General features: G+C 47.5%; 1 protein-coding gene across 1 annotated transcript in view; it reads left to right on the plus strand.

Moving 5' to 3' along the window:
• The window catches only part of PIK3AP1 (phosphoinositide-3-kinase adaptor protein 1), a 107,227-nt gene that overhangs the window by 67,883 nt on the left and 19,055 nt on the right, over nucleotides 1–20,289 (plus strand). The window contains exons 9-13 of the mRNA XM_080911751.1: nucleotides 4,693–4,788; nucleotides 9,453–9,650; nucleotides 13,679–13,744; nucleotides 14,992–15,197; nucleotides 18,212–18,284. Of these exons, the coding sequence (XP_080767877.1) occupies nucleotides 4,693–4,788; nucleotides 9,453–9,650; nucleotides 13,679–13,744; nucleotides 14,992–15,197; nucleotides 18,212–18,284 (639 nt within the window). The remainder of the gene's footprint in view (nucleotides 1–4,692; nucleotides 4,789–9,452; nucleotides 9,651–13,678; nucleotides 13,745–14,991; nucleotides 15,198–18,211; nucleotides 18,285–20,289) is intronic.

The raw sequence follows: 20,289 nt of genomic DNA on the forward strand, positions 1-20,289 counted from the left end.
TCCAGATCTGGGGGAATCCAATGGCTTCTTGTGCACTTCCCAAGACAAACATACACAGAAACAAAAATAAAATCTTTGAAAACATTAGATCTAAGTGTAGCGTTGCATACCTCTAATCTCATCATTTGGGAGACAGAGGCAGGTGGATATCTGTGAGTTCAAGGCTAACCTAGTCTGCAGAGCGAGCTCCAGCACAGACATGGGGAGCCCCAGTATTAAAACAAAAAGTGGTGTTCAAAACATATGAACAATTCAGATAACTCAGTAGAAAAAAAAATGCCAAAACTGATCAGAAATTAGTAATACAGACTTTACACTTTTCTTTTTAGAAATATGCAAATTGCCAGCAAATATATGAAAATGTTCAACATGACTCACCGGGGAAATGCAAATCGAAACCACAATGAGGTAGCATTTCAGTCTAGTTAGAGTGGCTGTGATAGAAATCTTTAAAAATCAACAAAAAACATTGGCCGTGATTCAGACAAAGGGAACTCTCAGGCACCGTTAGGATAGCCATTATGGAAACTAGTGTGGAAATTTCTCAAAATAGACATGACCCAGCAGCCCCTCTTCTCAGTAGAGACTGCCAATGGAAATGAAATCATATTGTGGGGGAGATGCCTATGTTCTCATGTGTACTGTGTTTCTGTTGACTGTTACCAAGGTCTAGAATAGACTGAGGTACCCATTACTGCATGAGCAGATAAAGAAAAGGGGGCACATGCACACAGTGGAGTGGTCACCCACAGAAAGGACTCCTGCCATTTGTGTCCCCATGGTTGGGAACGAAGGACACTGTACTGAATGACATAAACAAACAATAAAAGGAGAATGAGCTGTGGTCAGTAAGATGCCTACAGTCCATAAACGTTTATTATATATCTTATAGACAAGTAGAAACTCAGAGATCCTCAGGCAAAGGCATGACAACTGTTTGAAGGGATGGAATTGTTAATTAACCCGATTTTCACCATAAACGTATACCAAATTATCATCGTGTGAGCCAAGAGTGATGCAATTCCCGCCCATGGGAGATGGGGGCCAGAGGAGCAGACATTTGAGGCTCTCTGCTATGTAGTAAGTCCAAGGTCAGCCCAGGCTACATGGAACCTAAAACAACAACCACCAAATAAGAGGCAAGATGGTTCAACTGCTAAAAGCCCTTGTTGCTCTTTCAGAGGTTCTGAATTCTATTCTCAGTATCAATGTCAGACAGCTCATAGCTACCTGTAACTCCAGCTCCAGGACATCTGATGCCCTCTTCTACTCCACACATCACACACACACACACACACACACACTCACACACACACACACACACACACACACACACACACGTGCCATGCACACATGCACATATGCATGCCAATAATAACAACAATAACAGCAATAATAAAATAAACTTAAAAATAAACCTTAACAAATACAATAGGAGAGATGGCTCAGCTGTTAGAGTCCAAGGCTCACAACAAGAGAGTAAAAATAAGTCTTAAAAAGTGATCACTGTATACCCCATAAAGATATATAAACTATAGTGTCAATTTCTTTCCTAAGTTCAATCCTTAATGCCATGAAAATAATATTTTTTGTGGTACTGGAAATTTTTTTAAAAGCCAGTTTAATGCACATTAGGCAAGTTGTCTGCTAGCGGGCTGCATCCCAAACCCTTGGAAAATTTTAATGTGTATATAGTCTTCTATTTTAGATTTTTCTTTGCTGGGTACAGGATTTTATAACAAAAATTATGGAAAGCGGTCATCTAGCCCTTCATTCTCATAGGCACCACGCTCTTGGAAGGCGTCTCAGGTGACATGACACACCCACTGAGCTGTGTAGTCACCATCAGCAGTTTTTTACAGACAGGAAAAGAGAAGCCGAATGAATTGAAAGGAGTGGACCCAGGATAACCATGGGCAAAGTTAATAGAAACACTTTTCCCTTTCTGCATGAGAATTTGACCTTTGTTTGACTTCCTAGCTTTGTTACCCTGGTAACCTGATAAGAGCCAAATGTCAACCGTGTTTCTAGGCAACATTACCTAGAATGAGAATGACCTGTGATTGGTCACATATCTGGATGTGGGCGGAGCTGTACACAGCTGTGAATACCAGCGCAGGACACGTGTTCTGAGTCTCTGCGGGGCGAGGACTCTGGCGTGTAGGTTGTGGGGACCCTGGAAGCTGCACCTCAGGGGGGTGTGATAAGAAGTGTGCTTTTGTGGGTACAGCCTTTCCCCAGGGTAGTTCCTGCCTCTGCCTGCTGTGGTTCTCATTTCCTAGAACCATGATGACCGAGTTCAGTTACACTTTCCTGCCTCTGTGATGCTGACCTGTGCCGAGCAAAGTCATCTTGTGGATGCGAATGAGTTTGAATAGAGCAGCGGTTCTCAACCTTTCTAACGTTGCACCCGGTTATATAGTTTCTCAACCATAAAACTATTTTGTTGCTGCGTTATAAGTGTAACTTTGCTATGTTTGCAAATCACAGTGTAAATATCGGATAGGCGAGATATCTACTACGCAAGCGCCCCAAGGGGGTCGAGACCCACAGGTTGAGAACTAGTGTCGTGTGTCGTAGACCTTAAAAGACTAGTTGGTGTTGGGTTCCTGGTATGATGTTAATACAAGCAAAAGAGGGAAGGAATGGAAGAAACATATGCATTGTGATCTGATACCTAAGTCCTCAGCTGCTCCTACTCAATGGTCAGGGAGGCCTAAGGAGGCCCAGCATTTGGCAAAGCCTTGTTTCTCAGCTTCCAATGTCTGACTCTTAAGGATCAGTGAAGGCACGAATGTAAAGACCATAAAGTAAAACAAATGTGATTTCATTTAGTCCGGCCTCCGTTATTCTACCCGCACATGCCTGCTCTGCTTGTCATCGGACGGTGCTTATGTTGATGGGAAAAGGGGATGGAGCGGGGAGCCGCAGAGGGTTCTCTCCATGTGCCATGCTTGCTTTGGCTGCTGGAGTCACCTCTCTGCCTATTTATTCCTCCCCTTACAAAGATTTTTATTTTGGAGCTGGTGTTCTAGCTTAGCAGTGAGCACTCAGCTTAGTAGTGAGTACCTAGCTGAGTGGTAAGCACCCAGCTTAATGGTAAGCACCCAGCCTAGCAGTGAGCACCCAGCTTAGTGGGGAGCACCCAGCTTAGTGGGGAGCACCTAGCCTAGTGGTGGGCACTCTGCTATGATCTGCAAGCCCCTGGCTTGCTGCTTGGCACTGGGAAGACAATGACATTGCACTATTTTTTAAGAGGAAAAACTGCACAATGCCAAAGTTCATACATTCTTTTCTTCACATTGTCTAACGTTAGCATCTTGTTCAGGTTTCTCCGTTTTCAACCTTCCATCCTCTTCTCTTTCACAGTTCCATCAGCTGTTGTCACCCACAGATTGTCCCTCTGTCCTTTCGAGTTTGGCATGGTTCTCAGGCATTCTCAGTCCCAATCCTCTTGACCTTTACTCATTGATAACTTTGTAAACCCTCAATTTGGAAGTTCCGTATTTCCTACGATGGCACTGGAGCCATAAAATTATTATTATTTGGGAGATAATATGCCAACATAGATAGCATCATAACATTAAGTTATTGTTTAACACAGGCAGAAGTCCTTAAGATATAAAAAGGAATCAGTGGGATAACTTTCTTCACTGCTTAACCTAGGAAACCACTGAGTCTTAATTAATTTTATCTCTTTGCAACAGGGTGTGTGTGTGTGTGTGTGTGTGTGTGTGTGTATGATTCATATGTGTGTGTGTGCAGATATAAAAGTAGACCTTCCTTTTGCCTCTTAAAGGTGGCATAGTAATTAAAACATCATTGTGAACATATGGGTTCTCTTTTGTTCTCTCTATGTAACCCTGGCTGTCCTGGAACTCATTACATAGACCAGGCTAACCTTGAACTCACAGAGCTCAGCATGCTTCTGCTAGGATTAAAGTCTCTGAATCATTTGATATATCAGGATCTTTCGTAACACACACACACACACACACACACACACACACACACACACACATGAGTTAAAAAGTTGAGAAATTGTGATCCTGGGTACAGTCCTCTGTTGGCTGTCTGGAGCCCAGTCATTTTTGCTCCTTCCTGAGAGGTAACCACTGTCAGAGTTCTACCGCACCTTTGTGCTGGCTGCATATTTACTTACTCATGGGCAGCTTACAGCAATGTGCTCTAGGTCTCCAAGTCTGTGTGGCCATTGCTCTATGTACAAACTTGTATCTAACTTCAGCACTTACTCTAAGTTTGTTGGCAGATGTGCCTCTAGGACATTCTTTTTTTAAAAAACTGCTACATAACCTTTCATTGTTTGAACAAATCATAATTTGTTCTCTGTTTCTGTACCCGTTTTTTTTTTGATGTAATAAGCAATAATCTAGTGTGTCATTTTGAACTATGTATGTTAAACCTATTCTTGCAAACACAAATGAACATATCTGTGTCTTTGGAGGCCCGTGATCCAAGAATAGGTTTGTGGTGTGTGACTATCACTTTTCTTAATGATCAACACTTACTAGGTTGGTGGATGGAAGGAAGGAAGGATGGATGAGAGGGAGGAAGGGGGGGGGGAAGGTAAGTGCACAATCCTCTTAATGCTACCAAACCTTCCAGTTCCTTCTGTGAACCAACTTACCTGAGTGGAAGAATAGCACATCAACTGTCTCATTTTCCTTCCAGATGTTGAAATGCTTCAGGCCAGTGCGGGTAACCCAGTCTCCAGAGAAAGTTTCTCTCGGCCCACTAAGGACTCAATGATCCGCAAGTTTCTTGAAGGTATGTTGCTGCTGATCAGAGAAGCAGAAGCTCTGGTGCTCAAGGGACAGGTCTCCACAAACATGGCCTATGATGACTAAAGGCTCTCTGCCTCTCTCCACACCTGCCCTGGTCTTCCCCATCAGCCAGTTAAAGACAGGCCAGAGGGTCTCACAACTGTTAGAGCAATTCGTTATACTAAGTCGGCTGTTCCCAAGATGACTTCATTTAAGTTACAAGCCTGTTTTTATTTGAAAAAAAAAATTAACTAAGTATCCCCAGTGTGCAGAAAAGCACTGTTCTGGATATTAGGACTGACGACCAAAAGAAAAATAAGATGAGCCTTGGCTTTCTGCTGAAGGATGGGGGTATGCACCCTCTTTGCCAAACAGAAGCAGCCTTGCGGTGGTTAACAGTGTGGTTCCCAATCTGCTCTCAGCTCCCCAGTCTCCCGCACTGTAAAATGAGATGAATGAGGCCAGAGCATCAGGAGACTGAGTTCCTGATGCACAAAGGAGGCAGTCTCGGTGAGAACCAGGCAAGTGGCAGTGACAGTAACCTTCTCCCAGGACCAGGCACAGTTGACAAAGGGTTGTAAACATTACAGTCGTTATTGTGATAGGTGCTTTCAGGTGCACAAGGTGTTACCCTGTGAGGGAGTGTTTCACTCTGCCTGGCCATTTATGATGGTGGCGGGTATGTCAGTCATCTGAGGGCATGGCACTTGGAGGTCAAATGGTTTGGTTTCGAATGGTTTCAATAGACTGTTGTCCTGTAAAGCCTGGTCCAGTTACTATCTGGATCCTTAAAACATGTCTGCTGACTCCTGAGGACAGGGGTCTGGGCAGCTATTTGGTAAGCTGCCCAGCTAGCACCTGGTACCAAAAGGATGAGAGCAAAGTTGGGTTCTTCTGGCCAACTTTGTTATTTAGCCCCAGGCTTGCCCCACTGTCTTCAGCAATGCTCCGGACCGAGCGTGAGGGCTTCATGCATACCACCCGTCCCACGCTTCTTATATAAGCGTCAGTACCTAATGTATAAGGCTGGGTGCCGTGGGTTGCAGGGGAGTGATGTGTTATTTAAGGGAACCAAAGGAGTCTACATGACAGGCTGGTCCTTGCCAGATTAGGGCAAATTTAACCTAAGGTTAGGTTGTTCACTGTACCTTCCTCAAGACTTCGGCATAAGGAAATGGGGAAATTGTCTCTTGCTGTCTGATGCACACAGGTCTTCGGTGCATGCCGGTGGAGCTGAGCTTGCCAGCCTCACCCTGTACCAGTGGTTCTCAGACTTCTGTGTGCCTCACACCCACCTGGAATCCTCCTGAAGGCACAAGCTCACCAGGGTGGGATTCCGCAGGTCTGAGTAGAACCCAGGAGTCCTCTTCTTTCACGTTCCATTAGACTCTGCTCTGCTGGGCCAGCAGGTCACTGTGAGAGTCTTGGCTATAAATCAGCATCTGATCTGGTTTTTATCTTTAACAACGGGACCTTCTTCCATCCCCTGCTATGCACACCTGCCGCTGTGTTATAGTCGTTTACTATTATAAAAGTAATACATAAAAATAATAAAAATTCAAGTGATGCAAAAAGTATGTGTACACACACACACACACACACACACACACTCACACACACACACACTCATGGTAGTTTTCATGCCTCTGCCTCTCAGCTGCAGAGATTACAGGCGGGAGCCATCGTATCTGTCCCTAAAAGTTAAAGCAATGATAATAGTTTCAGTCTCTCTCTCCTTAGTCTGTCAGTCAGTCAGTCAGTCAGTCAGTCTGTCTGTCTGTCTGTCTGTCTGTCTTTATCTCTCCCTAGAGCCTCCAAGTTTTTTCCTGGATATATTAGTGTTGTATACATGTGTCTTCCTTTTGTGTTTATTCACAGGTAGTATCGGCACAGACATTAGCTTTTCTGTTGCTTAGATGCTTTCTTATGTTAGCCAATCTTCAGCTTTGGGCCTGGCAAGCTTCGGTGCAGGGAATAACACCCTTTGTTGTATGTAATGCCTTTTCACATATCTGAGAACATGTATGCTATACAGCACCAGAACAGAATTGCTGGGTTTCAGGAAGTGTGTCTTGTGATTTTGATAGGTCACGTTGCTCAGTGGACTAAGCTCACACAGTTTCTACCAGAAGCTACGAATGGATCTAGAACGCTTTTCACATGGAGGCTTTATCTACACCACAGATAAAACTGGAGTCATTCTCAATCCCTCTCCTCAGCCTCTGTTTCTATCTCACATGATTCTAGAAGCATCTCCTGGCATTCAGCAGCTCTGAAACCTTTAGTGTGTGTGGGGGACTACAGATCTATTACCTGTGAGCGAAAGAAGGAAGGCCATAAGTCTAAGACAGGTGGCCTGTCTTATGATGGCCTTCGTTACACTCATATGGCCTTCAGTTAGTCACCAGTAATGTTAAAAGAGTTCTAGGCAGAATTAACTTTCTGCTCCCAATGAAATATGGAGCCTGGCACAGAGCAGTACCTGGCAGATAGAAACTATTTGTTTAAATTATTAGTTTCTGACTTTAAATGGCATAATTGGATCATGATGGGAGAGACGGAGAAAGGGGTCAGAATTCATTCTGTCAGGGGTCCCACAGCTCAGACTGAGTTCCTCTGTGGTGACCTTTGGCCGTAGGTAACTTGTTTCCTGTCAATTAGCTCTCTTCTGCTTCTCTGCTATATTTTATTTCTAGGGAACCTGGCAGCCTGGACGGGACTGGGTATTTTTCATGGAAATGATTCCAGTTTGGGCGGCAGGAGCCAAGGGGATGATTTTGATTATCTGTGGTAACTGGCAGAATAGGGGAGGGTGTCACAGGGCTCCTAATAATACACAGCTTCCCAGAAAAAGCCGTTTTTTACAAATTCTCTGCCTGTAGGTGTGGCTCAGGAAGTAACTCTTATGTAGATCTCTTCTCCACAAGTCTGCCCCTCTGAAGCCAGGAAACTTTCCCCTTCTATAGAAGAGACCTCTGCTTGCCCTGACACTTTAGTACCTCCAAGCTTTCTCTGGAGTTCCCCAAAGTCTGCCCAGGTCAGGAAACTACTGGGAGGGGAGGCGGGCTGACTGTAGGAAGGGCTCAAACCCACCACATGGATCTCTGCTTGATTAATATTTTACCCAGAATTTATTCGTCCCTCCATTCTAAGGATGGGACCAAGCATGCACAGTATAAAAGCATCTGTATTTGCCTCTAGGTTGATGTGGAGGGCCAGGGTTAGGACCTTCTCTCTGCAGCTCACAGACTAGAGAGGGAGAGAGGCAGGGAGTCCCCATTATGTCAGGGCCACGGAGTCAAGGATAGAAACACAGAGAGCAGAAACAGAAGGGCCTCTCCAGGGAGGTCATAGTGTGACTGAGGCTTGGAGGATGGGCTTGGCCTGGAACAAGGTGGGGTGAAGAAGATTCTAAGCTGAGGGGCAGCCTTCCCAAAGCAGGACGAAGAACTGAGGCAGAGCCAGGGTGTTAAGAGACAGTGAATGACAAGTGTCCTGAGAGCCACTGTTGCCCTGTGGGGTAGTTGACAGCTCCTCCAGGATACTTTACTTTGTTGTGGTTGGACATCCTTTCCCAGAGTTTCCTTCTCTGATTGTGTAAGGTGTTAAGATAAGCGTGTACAGGAAACTTATCTTGAGGACAGAGCCCAGGAACTCGTGTTTTCTAACGAGTTGGGATCAGCCTGACCAATCCTCTGGACACATGACAACAAGAAACCAAAAGCAACCTCTCAGCAGCTCAGAAAAGAGGCAGTGAAAACAGAATTCACAACAAATCATCGAGTTGTGACCTCCATAAGAGGGAGACCCAAGCCTTATCTCTATACCTCAAACAGGCATTGGAAGCAGATTTGTTGATTGACTGGGTGTCAATCAAAGAAGCAGATGACTGTAGAGAACCCAGGGTTGTGGGGTGGGGGTGGGGAAGCTGGTAGGCAGTAGAGGGAGGCAAGCTTCTCTCCTTGGTAATTTTTGTTTAATGGGGGGCAGTGTGAGGACGTGAGAAACAGTAGATAGCTGGGGGAGGATAGCTGAAGAGTTAGCTTTTCTGGGTACCAGTCTGGCTCTCAGAGTCTTTGGACACATCATTTTAAATCCTCAAAGCTTCAGGGGTTTTTTTTTTTTTTTTTTTTTTGTTTTTTTTTTTGTTTTGTTTTTCTTTCTTTCAATGTGGAAACTGAGATTACTGGTAGTAACAACTCAACAGATGCAAGAATTGTGCAGAAAAGTGAGCCGAGAATGATACTCAGCTGAAGGAGTCACACTCTGCAGCCATTGTGGGGGGACAAGGAGATGCTTGTAGCTGGTGATGAGGCTTCAGGGCATCATTTCAGCGCTGCTCAGACACCAGGAAGTGGTTCTGGGATCCTCAGGCTTTGGAATAAGGGATCTTTTTCTCCATAACTACACTGAGAGGAATATCAGAATTCTAGTTGTAAGATCAAGGCAACTGAGCCTGTGGATCTTGTCCTGGGCTAGGTGGTCGCCGGGTGAAGGAGACTTTGGTGTGGTTGCTTTCATGAGTTCAAAACAAATGAATGGTACAGGAGATGGCTCAAGGGAAGCCTTTGGCCATAGGTTGTTGTTACTTTGACAACAGAGAACATGTACTTGGCCTTGCGACCTGCAGGAATTTCCTGCACCCAGTCACCATTCTCTGTGTTTTAGGTGACGGTGTGAAACCAGCCCATTTGGAGAGAGAGCAGCTCCATCCCCGAGGGGAAGAACTTTATCACACCGTGGACGAAGATGAGACATTCTCTGTGGACCTGGCCAACAGGCCCCCTGTTCCTGTGCCCAGGCCAGAGGCCAGCAGCACCCCTGGCCCTCACCCACCACCCGACAACGAGCCATACATTTCTAAAGGTAAGTGTGGCCGGGGATGGCGCTCAGCCGGGGCTTCTGAGAGCCTCAGCAGGAAAGTCCCAGTTCCCTGGCTTTCTGAAATCTTGCTCAGATTGTCTTCTCTTACATGGTCTTCAGCCAGGGCAATAGGTCATAGGTCATAGGTCATAGTTCAGGAGCTAGTCCAGGGACAACGGTTAGATTGAGTGCTGCCTTCCTGGCAGCATTAATGCACAATTGGAAGGACAGAGGTAAATGAGAAACTAGTCCATTTCTATCTCATAACTTGTCCCGTCGTCACTGTTCATCATTTTAATGGCTGGCACTTGTTGAAATCTGCCAGGAATATTCTTTGCACTTAATTTTTTTTACAATAACCTTTCGGATAGGGGCCGTGATCTTCATTTTATGGATAGGAAATGGGAGATCAAAAGGTCAGTCACGACACAGCAGTGCCAGGGCCTGGCCCCAGGGACCCTGACTCCACAGCTGATATTTCATCCACTAAACCAGGCTGTCTGCTCACCCATGTTAATAAAAGCCAGCAAGAATTTAGTTTGGCTTCTTCATTATTTTTCCTGGGCCGCCAGGTAGAGACCGAAGGCACGGTTATTACACTTCAGGACTGGATTTTATTAATGTGGTCTTATGCTCCGTATGAGCAAATTTGCCAGCTCAGAACTCACTCCTGACCTGTCTGTCCTCTATTTGGTTTTGTCTGAGACAGGATTTCCCCATGTAGCCCTGGCTGTCTTGAAGCTTGCTCTGTAGATCAGGCTGGCCAGGAATTCACAGAGATCCCTTCTGCCTCTGCTTCCCCGGTGCTGTGATTACAGACACGCACCGCCACCACCCACCGTCATTCATTTTTAATAGCATGTCTTGTGGAAGGTGTGACAGGGCAGGTAGTATCCTGTCAGAACCCCGGGTGACTGGGTTGGAGCTGCCAGATGCAATACAGGATGCCCAGCTAGCTCTGAATTTCATACAAGCAGCAAATGCATTTCGAATGCACCTATGTTCCAAGCAGCCAGCTTCTTTGGTCCTGATTTGGATTTACTCGGTCTGGCAACCCTCGGTTGGGCTGTAACACAACTGTGGGAAGTTCTGAGCCACCAAGGTTTGCCATCTCCTTGGGAAGCATCCCCATTGGCCTGTCTGGATATCGCTCACTGGCTAGCCTACCCCACCATACCCCCTGAGTGGACTGCTGTGTCTTATCCTGAGGGCTTTCTCTGACACATGGTGTTCATTGCCCTCTTTCAGGGATGCCACGCTACCCCCCCCCACTCTCTGTTCCCAGTGGTCTCTCCACATCCATGCCTAGCCCCATGCAGCAGCAGCAGTAGCGCTCTCTCTCTCTCTCTCTCTCTCTCTCTCTCTCTCTCTCTCTCTCTCTCTCTCTCTCTCTCTCTCTCTCTCTCTCTGCTCTCTGCTACAGGACCATGCCAGTATCTGCCCCCTGTGGTTATAATTACAATTCCCAGTAACCCAGCAAAATCAAAACTCTAAAGGCTCATCGTAATTTATCAACCAGATTTATATCAGTAAATTATCACTCCACAAAACTTCCACACAATAAACTCAGAGTCAATTGATACTGATACAAACTGCCCACCTAGATAAGACAAATTGTCCTATAATTATCCATCCCTTATAATATATTCATAGCTACCTGTGGCTAATTAAAGCCACACGGGGGTGGGTCATCCTTCTCCATCTTTTCTTCTCCCTTCTCCTATCTCTCCAACCTCTCAAAAAGAAAACTCTGTGCCCGCCCGCCTTTCTTTTTCACTGCCCAATCAAAGGCCTTGCCTTACCTTTGCCTGCTCTCACCTGCATATAGACATCAAACGAACAGGGCAGACCGAAAGCCTCAGGGCATTAGCAGGGCACTATTCAATCTGTGGATGATGGGGTTTGGCAGATGAATATCCCACCTTGCTTGCTGCTGTCGAGGGATAACTCTAAACTGCAAGTTGTGCACTCACCAAGTTTGCAGTGGTAACTTGCTTGACAACTTTCTCCACCCACTCCTGCCTCACCCCTATCACCTCCTGCGGTAGTTAACCCTTTCATTGCCACTACAATACAACTTAGATCAGAAGAGGGTTTCTGTGGCCCGGGGTTTAAGGGTCCAGTCCGTCACTGTCAGGGAGAGGATAAGGCAGCATGAACAGCACCAGCTGCAGCAGCAGGACCACGAGGTAGCTGTCATGTTGTCTCTACAGTTAGGAAACAGAGTGACTCACTGTTTAATTCATCAGCACAGTTCTATTGCAGACTGGGATACCAGCCCGTGGGATGGCGCCACCCACGTTCAGGGTGGGTCTTCCCTCCTCTGTTAAACCTTTCTGGGAATGCCCTCATGGGCACACCTGGAGGTGTGTTTCCTTGGTGATTCTAAATCCAGCCAGGTGGACAGTGAGGCGTACTATCACACTTCCCACGCACATATACTGCTAGCAACCAAATCCTTGTTTCAGGGCCAACTTCCAAGCCTACAAATACACACTGGTGATTCCTGAATGGGAGAGGAGGTGGCAACTCGTTGAAGAGAGGCAGTGGAGACAGGCAGTATGACAACAGGGGCAGTGGCTTGGAAGAGATTCATCTCTTGTAAAATTATTGTATCATAAATATAAACAGTGAATTAATCCGGCTGCTGTATTTCTTTACCTTTCCTAGTCTCCAATAGCCACACAGAGAAACATCAATATTTGGGCAGTGTTGCTTTATACGAACCTCCTATGCTAATCTGGCTACCTTCTCTTCCATCTCGTAATATGTACATACTATCATCAGCCTGGCTCTTTGTGCTTCAGATGCTTTTCCTTCTGAGTTGTCTTCTCTGACCACTGACATCCATCTCAAAACTTAGAAATGGATCATAGCACTTGATACGCACTAGCCCTCAATTTCCCATGACAACCCAATGTTTATAGTCTTCACCCTACATAGGAAACAGGAGCATGGAGGAAGTCAAACTTTTTGTCCAAGATCATAGGACACATGAGTGTCAGGGCTGGGATTTGAACTGAGGGAGTCCTCTTTAGAGCCCAGGGAGCTACCACATGCAGAATAGTTGACTTTCCAATCTCCTCTGTTATCCTATGCCTGTTCCCCACTAGGGGCTTGATCTTGGTCCCCCTGGAGGGCGTCGTTTGACCCGTTCTGTCCTGTAGAGTTCTGCTTTAGAGTACGGCTCGGTGTCTCTTCTCTAGCTGCAGGGTCTTCACAGACGCTTCTGTTTGGGGATCCTGGCACACTTCCGTCTCTCCAAAGCGCTTTCCCTCCCTCCTCACCCCCCTCTTCCCTTCCTTGTGTGTAGTGTGTGCCGGTGCATGTTTGTTTGGATGCACTTGGAGCTATAGCTTGATTCTGGGGATCAGTCTTTAATTGTTCCACTTCTCGGGGGCGGGGCAGGGAGCACATCTCTCATTTAACTTGAGCTCACCAATTCAGCTACTGCCTCTGCTTGTCTCCAACTGGGATTATAGATGTGGGCCGCCGTACCCAGCATGCATGTGGGTGTCAGGGATCTCATGTTTGCACGCTGAGTGTTTTTACCAATTTAGCCATTTCTCCAGCCCCTAGGACCCTTTTCCTTTTTTTATTTTTATTTTATTTTTTTTTTTTTTGGTTTATTTAAATCAGGGTTTCACTATGTGGCCCTAGCTGTCCTAAAACTCACTCTGCAGACTCAGGCTGGCTTTGAACTAAGATCTGCCTGCCTCGGCCTCCCGAGTGCAGGATCAAAGGCGGCAGTACCTCCACCATCCGTCTGAGTCTTTTAACAATTTTAGACTTGCTGTGTCTAAAGACGGGCTTGTCTTTAAGTTGGAGAACCCATGTATGTGTCTGCCCTGCCTCTATTTGATACTCTCTGCTCTCTCTCAGTGTCTTCTTCCAGACATCTGTGCACAGTGGTCATGACTACACATTTATTACTTTTTTTCCCACAAGATTAATTTTTTTTTGTAAATGTGTGACAGTGTCTCCGAGAAACAAATCTTGCCTCCACTCAGAAAACATTTTTTCTCTCACAGTTTTTGCAGAAAAAAGTCAGGAGCGACTCGGGAATTTCTATGTGTCTTCAGAGAACATCACAAAAGGTAAGCCAGGGCTTGTCCTCAACATCCTGCATCCAAGGGTGACAGGGCGGCCAAGCGTGACAGTGGCATGTGGCATTCCCGGAGAGAGATCTATGTGGTAGCACAGGGGTGATGCCCCAGAATCCCTTGCTGAAGGCAAAGGAAAGGGGTGGGGGAGGCTGGGGTACCCTAGACTATCGTACAAACTGACCCCACAGAGAACACCAATAGACAGGTATCCATATAGAGCTGGGGGTTAAGGCTGATGTGGACGGCATGGCAGTGGCCCCAGCACTGTCTTCACCTGTGTGAGGCACTGCCTTCTTGAAAACCCTGCCTTCGTCTCTAGCAGCTCCACCTTGCTTTGTGCCAACTTCGATCAAAGTTACCCTCTTGTAACAACCGGGATGTCCGGTTTTCCCAAAGACCTTTAAAGGCACTAAGTACTACTGGACCATTGATTAGTTTCCTGATGCTCAGCATAGACGGCCAGCATTATCCCACTTAAGACTGCTTGGAAAAGCAGCCCCGGCCTGGTGTAAGCAGGGGAAGAGATTCACAGGGGAAATCTGGAACACACTACATGACGTCAAGTTGTCCTCCCGTGGCCCAGTGGCCCCAGTCACTTCTGCAAGTAATTTGGGTTGCAGCCTGGAGAGGGGCTGGCCGGCGTCCAACCTCTGACGTGGAAAGCTGCCCTTTAACCGTGATGGAGGTTGGTACAGAACAGCCCAAGGACAACCTGCTGGCACTGAGCACCTCGTTTGTACCAGTGCCACTGGACCAACGCAGCAATCTCATTGGTACTCTGTGCCCATCGGCTCAGAGACAGGACTGGGAGAAGCTTCTTGGCTGGACTCTTCCTGGGTACTTTTCTGTCCTGCGAGGGGCTTTATGTCTCAAATAGGAAGAACATTTTGCTCTTCCTCCCCAGAGGATGCTTAGCAATAACAGAGGACGTTTTGGGTTGTTGAATCCAAAAGTCATCCAGTAGGTGGTGACCAGCAATGCTGCTCATTACTCCCAATGCACAGCACGAGCCCCCATGATGATCCAGCCCAAAATACCGGCAGTCTCCAGGTGAAGAAACGCCGCGTTAGATGCCTCCCCTCCGGTTGGTGGGTGGCTTTGAAATGATCAGCGACTTTCTCACCCCAGTTCCCTGTCCCCCCTCCCTCTCTTTTGTTCCACATGTCATTGTTTCTTCTGGATATGGCAGACTGTTCCTGGAGTCTGTGCCCACCACTTTTATCCGCCATTCTTTCCAGAGCCACTTGTGAGGCCATGGAGGGACAGGCCCCCATCGAGCATCTACGACCCATTTGCTGGGATGAAGACACCAGGCCAGCGGCAGCTGATCACCCTGCAGGAGCAGGTGAAGCTGGGCATTGTCAATGTGGACGAGGCTGTGCTGCACTTCAAAGAATGGCAACTCAATCAGAAGAAACGATCCGAGTCCTTCCGCTTCCAGCAGGTAGCCCAGCTTTGCCACCGTGGAGGTGGTCCACAGCCCACCCCCGACAACGGAGGAGGCTGCTGAAGCTGTCATGCGTGACACTGGAACTGGATGGGGGAACCTGTGAATGCTGAGAATCCTTGTTAGTGACTCTGCCTATGGGTTTCCTGGTCTGGAACCCTGGCTAGCTAACGGACTCTCTGTCTCTCTGTCTCTGTTGCTGGTTCGAGACAGGATTTTACTATATAGTCTTGGCTGGCCTGGGGCTCACTATGTAAACCAGGCTGGTCTCAGATTTGTAGGGACTCACCTGCTTCTGCCTCTGGAGTGCTGGGCTTACATGCATGCACCGTCAAGCCCAGCTGGTTTGAGGATTTTTATGAGAAAATGAACCAACTTCACACACACACACACACACACACACACACACACACACACACACATTTTATTTATTTATTTATTTATCTTATTATTTTCATATATTCACATTAAAAGTGAGGAAATCAGGCCATGGGACTAAAGGAACATATTCAAGTTCACTTCTCTAGGGAGTGATAAGGTCTCCCCAGTAGTGTATTAAGTTCCTGGTGTCCCATCTGACTTGAGAGTGGAAAAGGCATCTGACCGTGGGAGGGGCACTGTGCCTTCTGGGAATGGCTGAGATGCAGAGAAGCAGGGATGAGCCAAAGACAGCCTTGCTTGAGCTCTGGTAGCTACCCAGCAGGTAACTGTGCTAAAGCTGGGCTGGACCATCCTCTGTGGCTCCTCGCAGCATAAGTGTAAGGGAGACGGTACGGCCTCTGCTTTTCCGAAAGCTGAGGCTCAGATTGGGGAAGAGCTGCTCAGATGCAGACTCCGAGGGCTGACTCCAGAGTCTACGCTCCCCTCCCCACACCTTCTACCACCCCCATGTCCTTAAATGCGCCAGCTTGTGCGTTTAACGTGAGGACCCTCTTTCCCAGGCACCTCCCTCTTTAGGAGGTCTTCAGGGTGGTGGCATCCTGTGATGTTACACATAGGACTCCAGGCCCCTTTTACTTGGGAGCCCCTAGAACAGTTGCCATCCTGATCAAAGTCTACTGGCCCAACACAGATTTATTTTTCCTCCCCTCTGAGTACTGAGACCATGTGCCAAAGTAGTTATAAGCTGTCTCTGGAGCAGGCAGCCCAAGTCACATCTGCCTCTTGCAGCTGGATGGCATGTGCCTGCTGTGCCTCCATTTCCCCACATCTGACATGTGAAGGGAACAGGGAAAGAGTGTGAGCCAGGAAAAGCATTTCCCATGTCTGGGGCAGTGTTAGAGAATCTCTTGCATACCATAGGGAAGCATCACCCTTTAATAAAAAGCTTGTGGCCTATTGGCTAAGGCAGGAAATAGGAGGTGGGAGTTCTCATGGGGAGAGAGGAACTCGGATAGAGTCAGGGTTGGGAACGAATTTGCCCCAACTCTGAGGAGACAGACACATGAAACAGAGGAGACCTTAGATTAGTTTAAATGGCAAAATTGACCCATGAGCCAGTGGGGATGAGCCACAGCTTGTGGCCTCGGCATTTATTCATAAATAAAAAGTCTCAGAGTCATTTTAGGAACAGGGGCATGGGTGGAAAACCCATGGTTAGAACGCAGATTAATCATCAGCGTCTCCCCAGGTCTTTACTTAGGCAGCTTCTTCCCTGCACACTAACTTGCTCAGAGTCCCTGGACAAATGCTGGGCTTCATGTTCACAGTGGAAAACCCCAGCCAATGGAAGTGCACACAAGGCTACACCAGGACAGTCTCCCCCATCCAGGACTGTATATGCCAACTGGTCCTGGGATAGCCTCTTTCTTTTCCCTCTGATTCTGTCTGTTCCTCTGTCTCTTTCATCCCTGTCCCTTGTGAGTAGGCACTGCCTAGGCTCTCTTTAGCTCTTTCTTTATGCAGACGACTCTTGTCCAGTTCCAAAGTTGAGGCCATTAGCTGGACAGGTTCTCCCGAGGTGCACTAGATCTGAGGCGTGTCCAGCCAAGTAGCCTCCTTCCTGTTTATCTCTCCAGGCTCCAAACAGACTCTGGTGCTCTCCCACTCATATACAGTAACTGGAGATCTCGGCTGCTTCTGTGGTGGTTTTCCTTTGTGTCTACCCACGCCTCTAGCCATACCTCACTGTTGGCTGGTTACCTCTTCCACCCCCAGGTCATCAGAGCATTATGATTCATCTTCTGACACTCCTTGTTCCCCTAATGCTTTCTGGACAAGGGTCAGTGTCTTTAACAGCAGACCAAGCAGCCCTTCCATTCTGGCTTCCTGTGGCTCTCTCATAACCACCTGCTGCTCCAACCAGACTGTGTGGACATCTCCCCAGGGTACAGAATACGCAGATACGTACCTTCCCGGAGATATGCAATGACTTAAGTTAGAAACCAATGTCGACCTTCATGTATCCAGTCAACATTTATTGACAGTGGACCAAACGATTGAATTTATAGAAAGGTCCATAAACCTGGTCTTTGGAAAGTCCATGGTGTTTTTGAAGAGGCAGGCACACATGTGCACACATGCATATCCTATATGTAAGGTAGTGTGGCCCAGGTGATTGGCATGGACAGAAATAAGGCTTCGGGAAGGCTTCAGGGAGATAGCCTCGACCCAGACCTGGGGACAGATTTATAGAACTAGGGTCCCTTGAGGTCAGAGGGCTAAGAAGAGACCACAGTCAGACACAGGAACGAACTTGAGTGTATGAGCATGTCAAGGTGGAGTTAGTTACGAGGTACAGTTGGAGGATGGTTTGGGGGTAAAGGTGGAGGAAGGCAGTGGGTTCTAAGACTGAGAACCGGAACTAAGCATCTGGAAGCAAACTCTACTGTAGGGGAAAAATGGCACACTTCAGGCACAGTTTATCGGACTTGAGTTTCTCTGGGGGCCCATGAAAGATACAACCATAGTGTCCTGGAACCGATAGAGAGCATTAAATAAGAATGGGGTTCCAGTGGCCAAAGGGTGTCATTCTGCTGTTCACTTAAACAACAAATAAACTTTTCTTCCAGGAAAACCTTAAAAGACTAAGAGACAGCATCACCCGAAGACAGAGGGAGAAGCAGAAGTCAGGAAAGCATGCAGGTAGGTGGCTTCTTGGTGTGCTCCATCACTAGGGGAGGTCACATGGCTAGGGGTTGCCACTGCTACCATCCCTGGCTCGCCCTTCTGCTGTGGCCCGAGTGGACAGACTGCTCGTCCAGCACCTGTTTGCAGGTCCGGGTCCTTTACTAGACGAGATGTCCTCTGAGGTGATGGTTTTGTCTTGTCCTTTCTACAAATGCTGGGGTACTCGGGCATGCCCCCTCCCATGAGAAAATGGACGGACAGAGCCCCTGCCACCCAAAGAGGCTGGTTCCATCTTCTCTCTTGTCTCTATTTGGCACTTAAGAGAACATGGGTGCCAACAGAGCAGAGAAAGCCCCACTCTGCTGAGAGTGGGCAATCTATCACGCATATCTAGGGACCCACTATGTGACTGACAGTAGGGCCATGAGTGGCTGATACATACAATACAGACTCGATCTTCTGTCTCCTCCAAACCCCCCACTGCACCAGCCATTTGATGCTCCATCCCGAGCAAGGACAGAGAGGCTGGGCCTCTGTGCTCAACTTCGGCGACAGGAGCCCCTTATGTAAAAAACTGAGCAAACTCCGGGCCTTCTTGTGTGTTCAGCTGTCCACAGGTGACTCCTCACGAGCCTGGACATCCCAGCGGGCCTCTTCTTCAGCTCTTCCTTCACATTGCGTTCTTATACGGGGGCCGTGGGTCAGTCCAGCAGCCCCTTTTCTGAGAAGACTCTGGCCCATTATAGACTAAGGTGTCCTGTCTCTGTCAGGACACCTGGAGGGCCTGCTTGTTGTCCCCAGGCATGTCCCTTTACTGTCCAATCGCTGTCACTTCATTTCCTCATTCCTCGGACTCTGACTCCAACATGCAGCCTAAGCTCTTTCTCCTGTGCTGTCTCTTGGTGGAAGTGGTACAGTAGCTTCCGGACTCAGCTTCCACTCAGTCCATCCTCCACCCTACAGCCAGTGTCCCTTTATGTGGATGGGTGTAGTGGCAAATCACTTTATGAAGCAGAGATGGACGACTATTATCTGTGAGTTTGAGGCCAGCTTGTTTACACAATGTGACCCTATCACAAAACTTTAATTAATGAGGATGATGATGATGACGATGATAAACACTAGGGGCTAGAAAAAAAAATGCCCCGGTAGTTAAAAGTTTGTATTGCTCCTTTTGAAGACCCGAGTTCGGTTTCCCACAGTCATATTGGGTCATTCTTGCCAAATCCAATTCTGAGGGGGTCTACTGCCCTCTTCTGGCCACTGTGGGGAACTGCACTCATGTACACCCCTCACACACAGACACATAATTAAAAGTAACAGTAATAATGCAAGAAAAATTAAATATTGGAGTATGTCACCCTCTGCTCTGAGTACTCCAGGGGCTCTTGTCCCACACAGAGGAGAAGTAGAGTATCTGATGCAGCCTCCAAGGCCCCACAGTGTGTGACCTCTGTACTCAGTCTTCACAATGCCTTGGCCTAAGCGTTAATAACTCCCTCATATTGCTCTAACAGGCAAGCACGGGCCTCTCCTTGGGGCCTTTGCACTTGCTTCTTTTCTCCACAACTCAGCCTACGGGCTTTGTTTCTTCCACCAAAGAGGCTTCTCTGCCATTCTTTCAGATGAGCCCTTACGCTCTCTGTTCTCTCCCTCCTTATGCTTCCTGCTCGGGGTAGCATGGACCAGGGCTTCCTCGGTCTTCTGTTCTAGTCATGGTCCAGCATCCACCCTTCCTTCCACCATAAGTTCCAAGATGGCAGGAACATGGACATTTTGCACCCTGCTGACTCCCCAGTCTGCAGTGCCGTCCTGGTGGCGCTCAGGGCGTCTCCTTTGGAATTAAGGGTTTCGGTGAGACGTCTGCTGACAGCAATCACTGCACTGTCACCAAGTGTCAGCATCCAGCCCGAGAAGAAGCCCAGGCTCTTCTGTGTGATCTGCTAGTTTCTGAGTCAATTGTCCTTTGACTCGTCCGGGTGTGGCTTTCCCATAATGCCTAGCACGGTGCTTTTCTGAA

Source organism: Micromys minutus (genome assembly GCF_963924665.1).
Source record: "Micromys minutus genome assembly, chromosome: 2".
NCBI classification, from domain to species: Eukaryota; Metazoa; Chordata; class Mammalia; order Rodentia; family Muridae; genus Micromys; species Micromys minutus.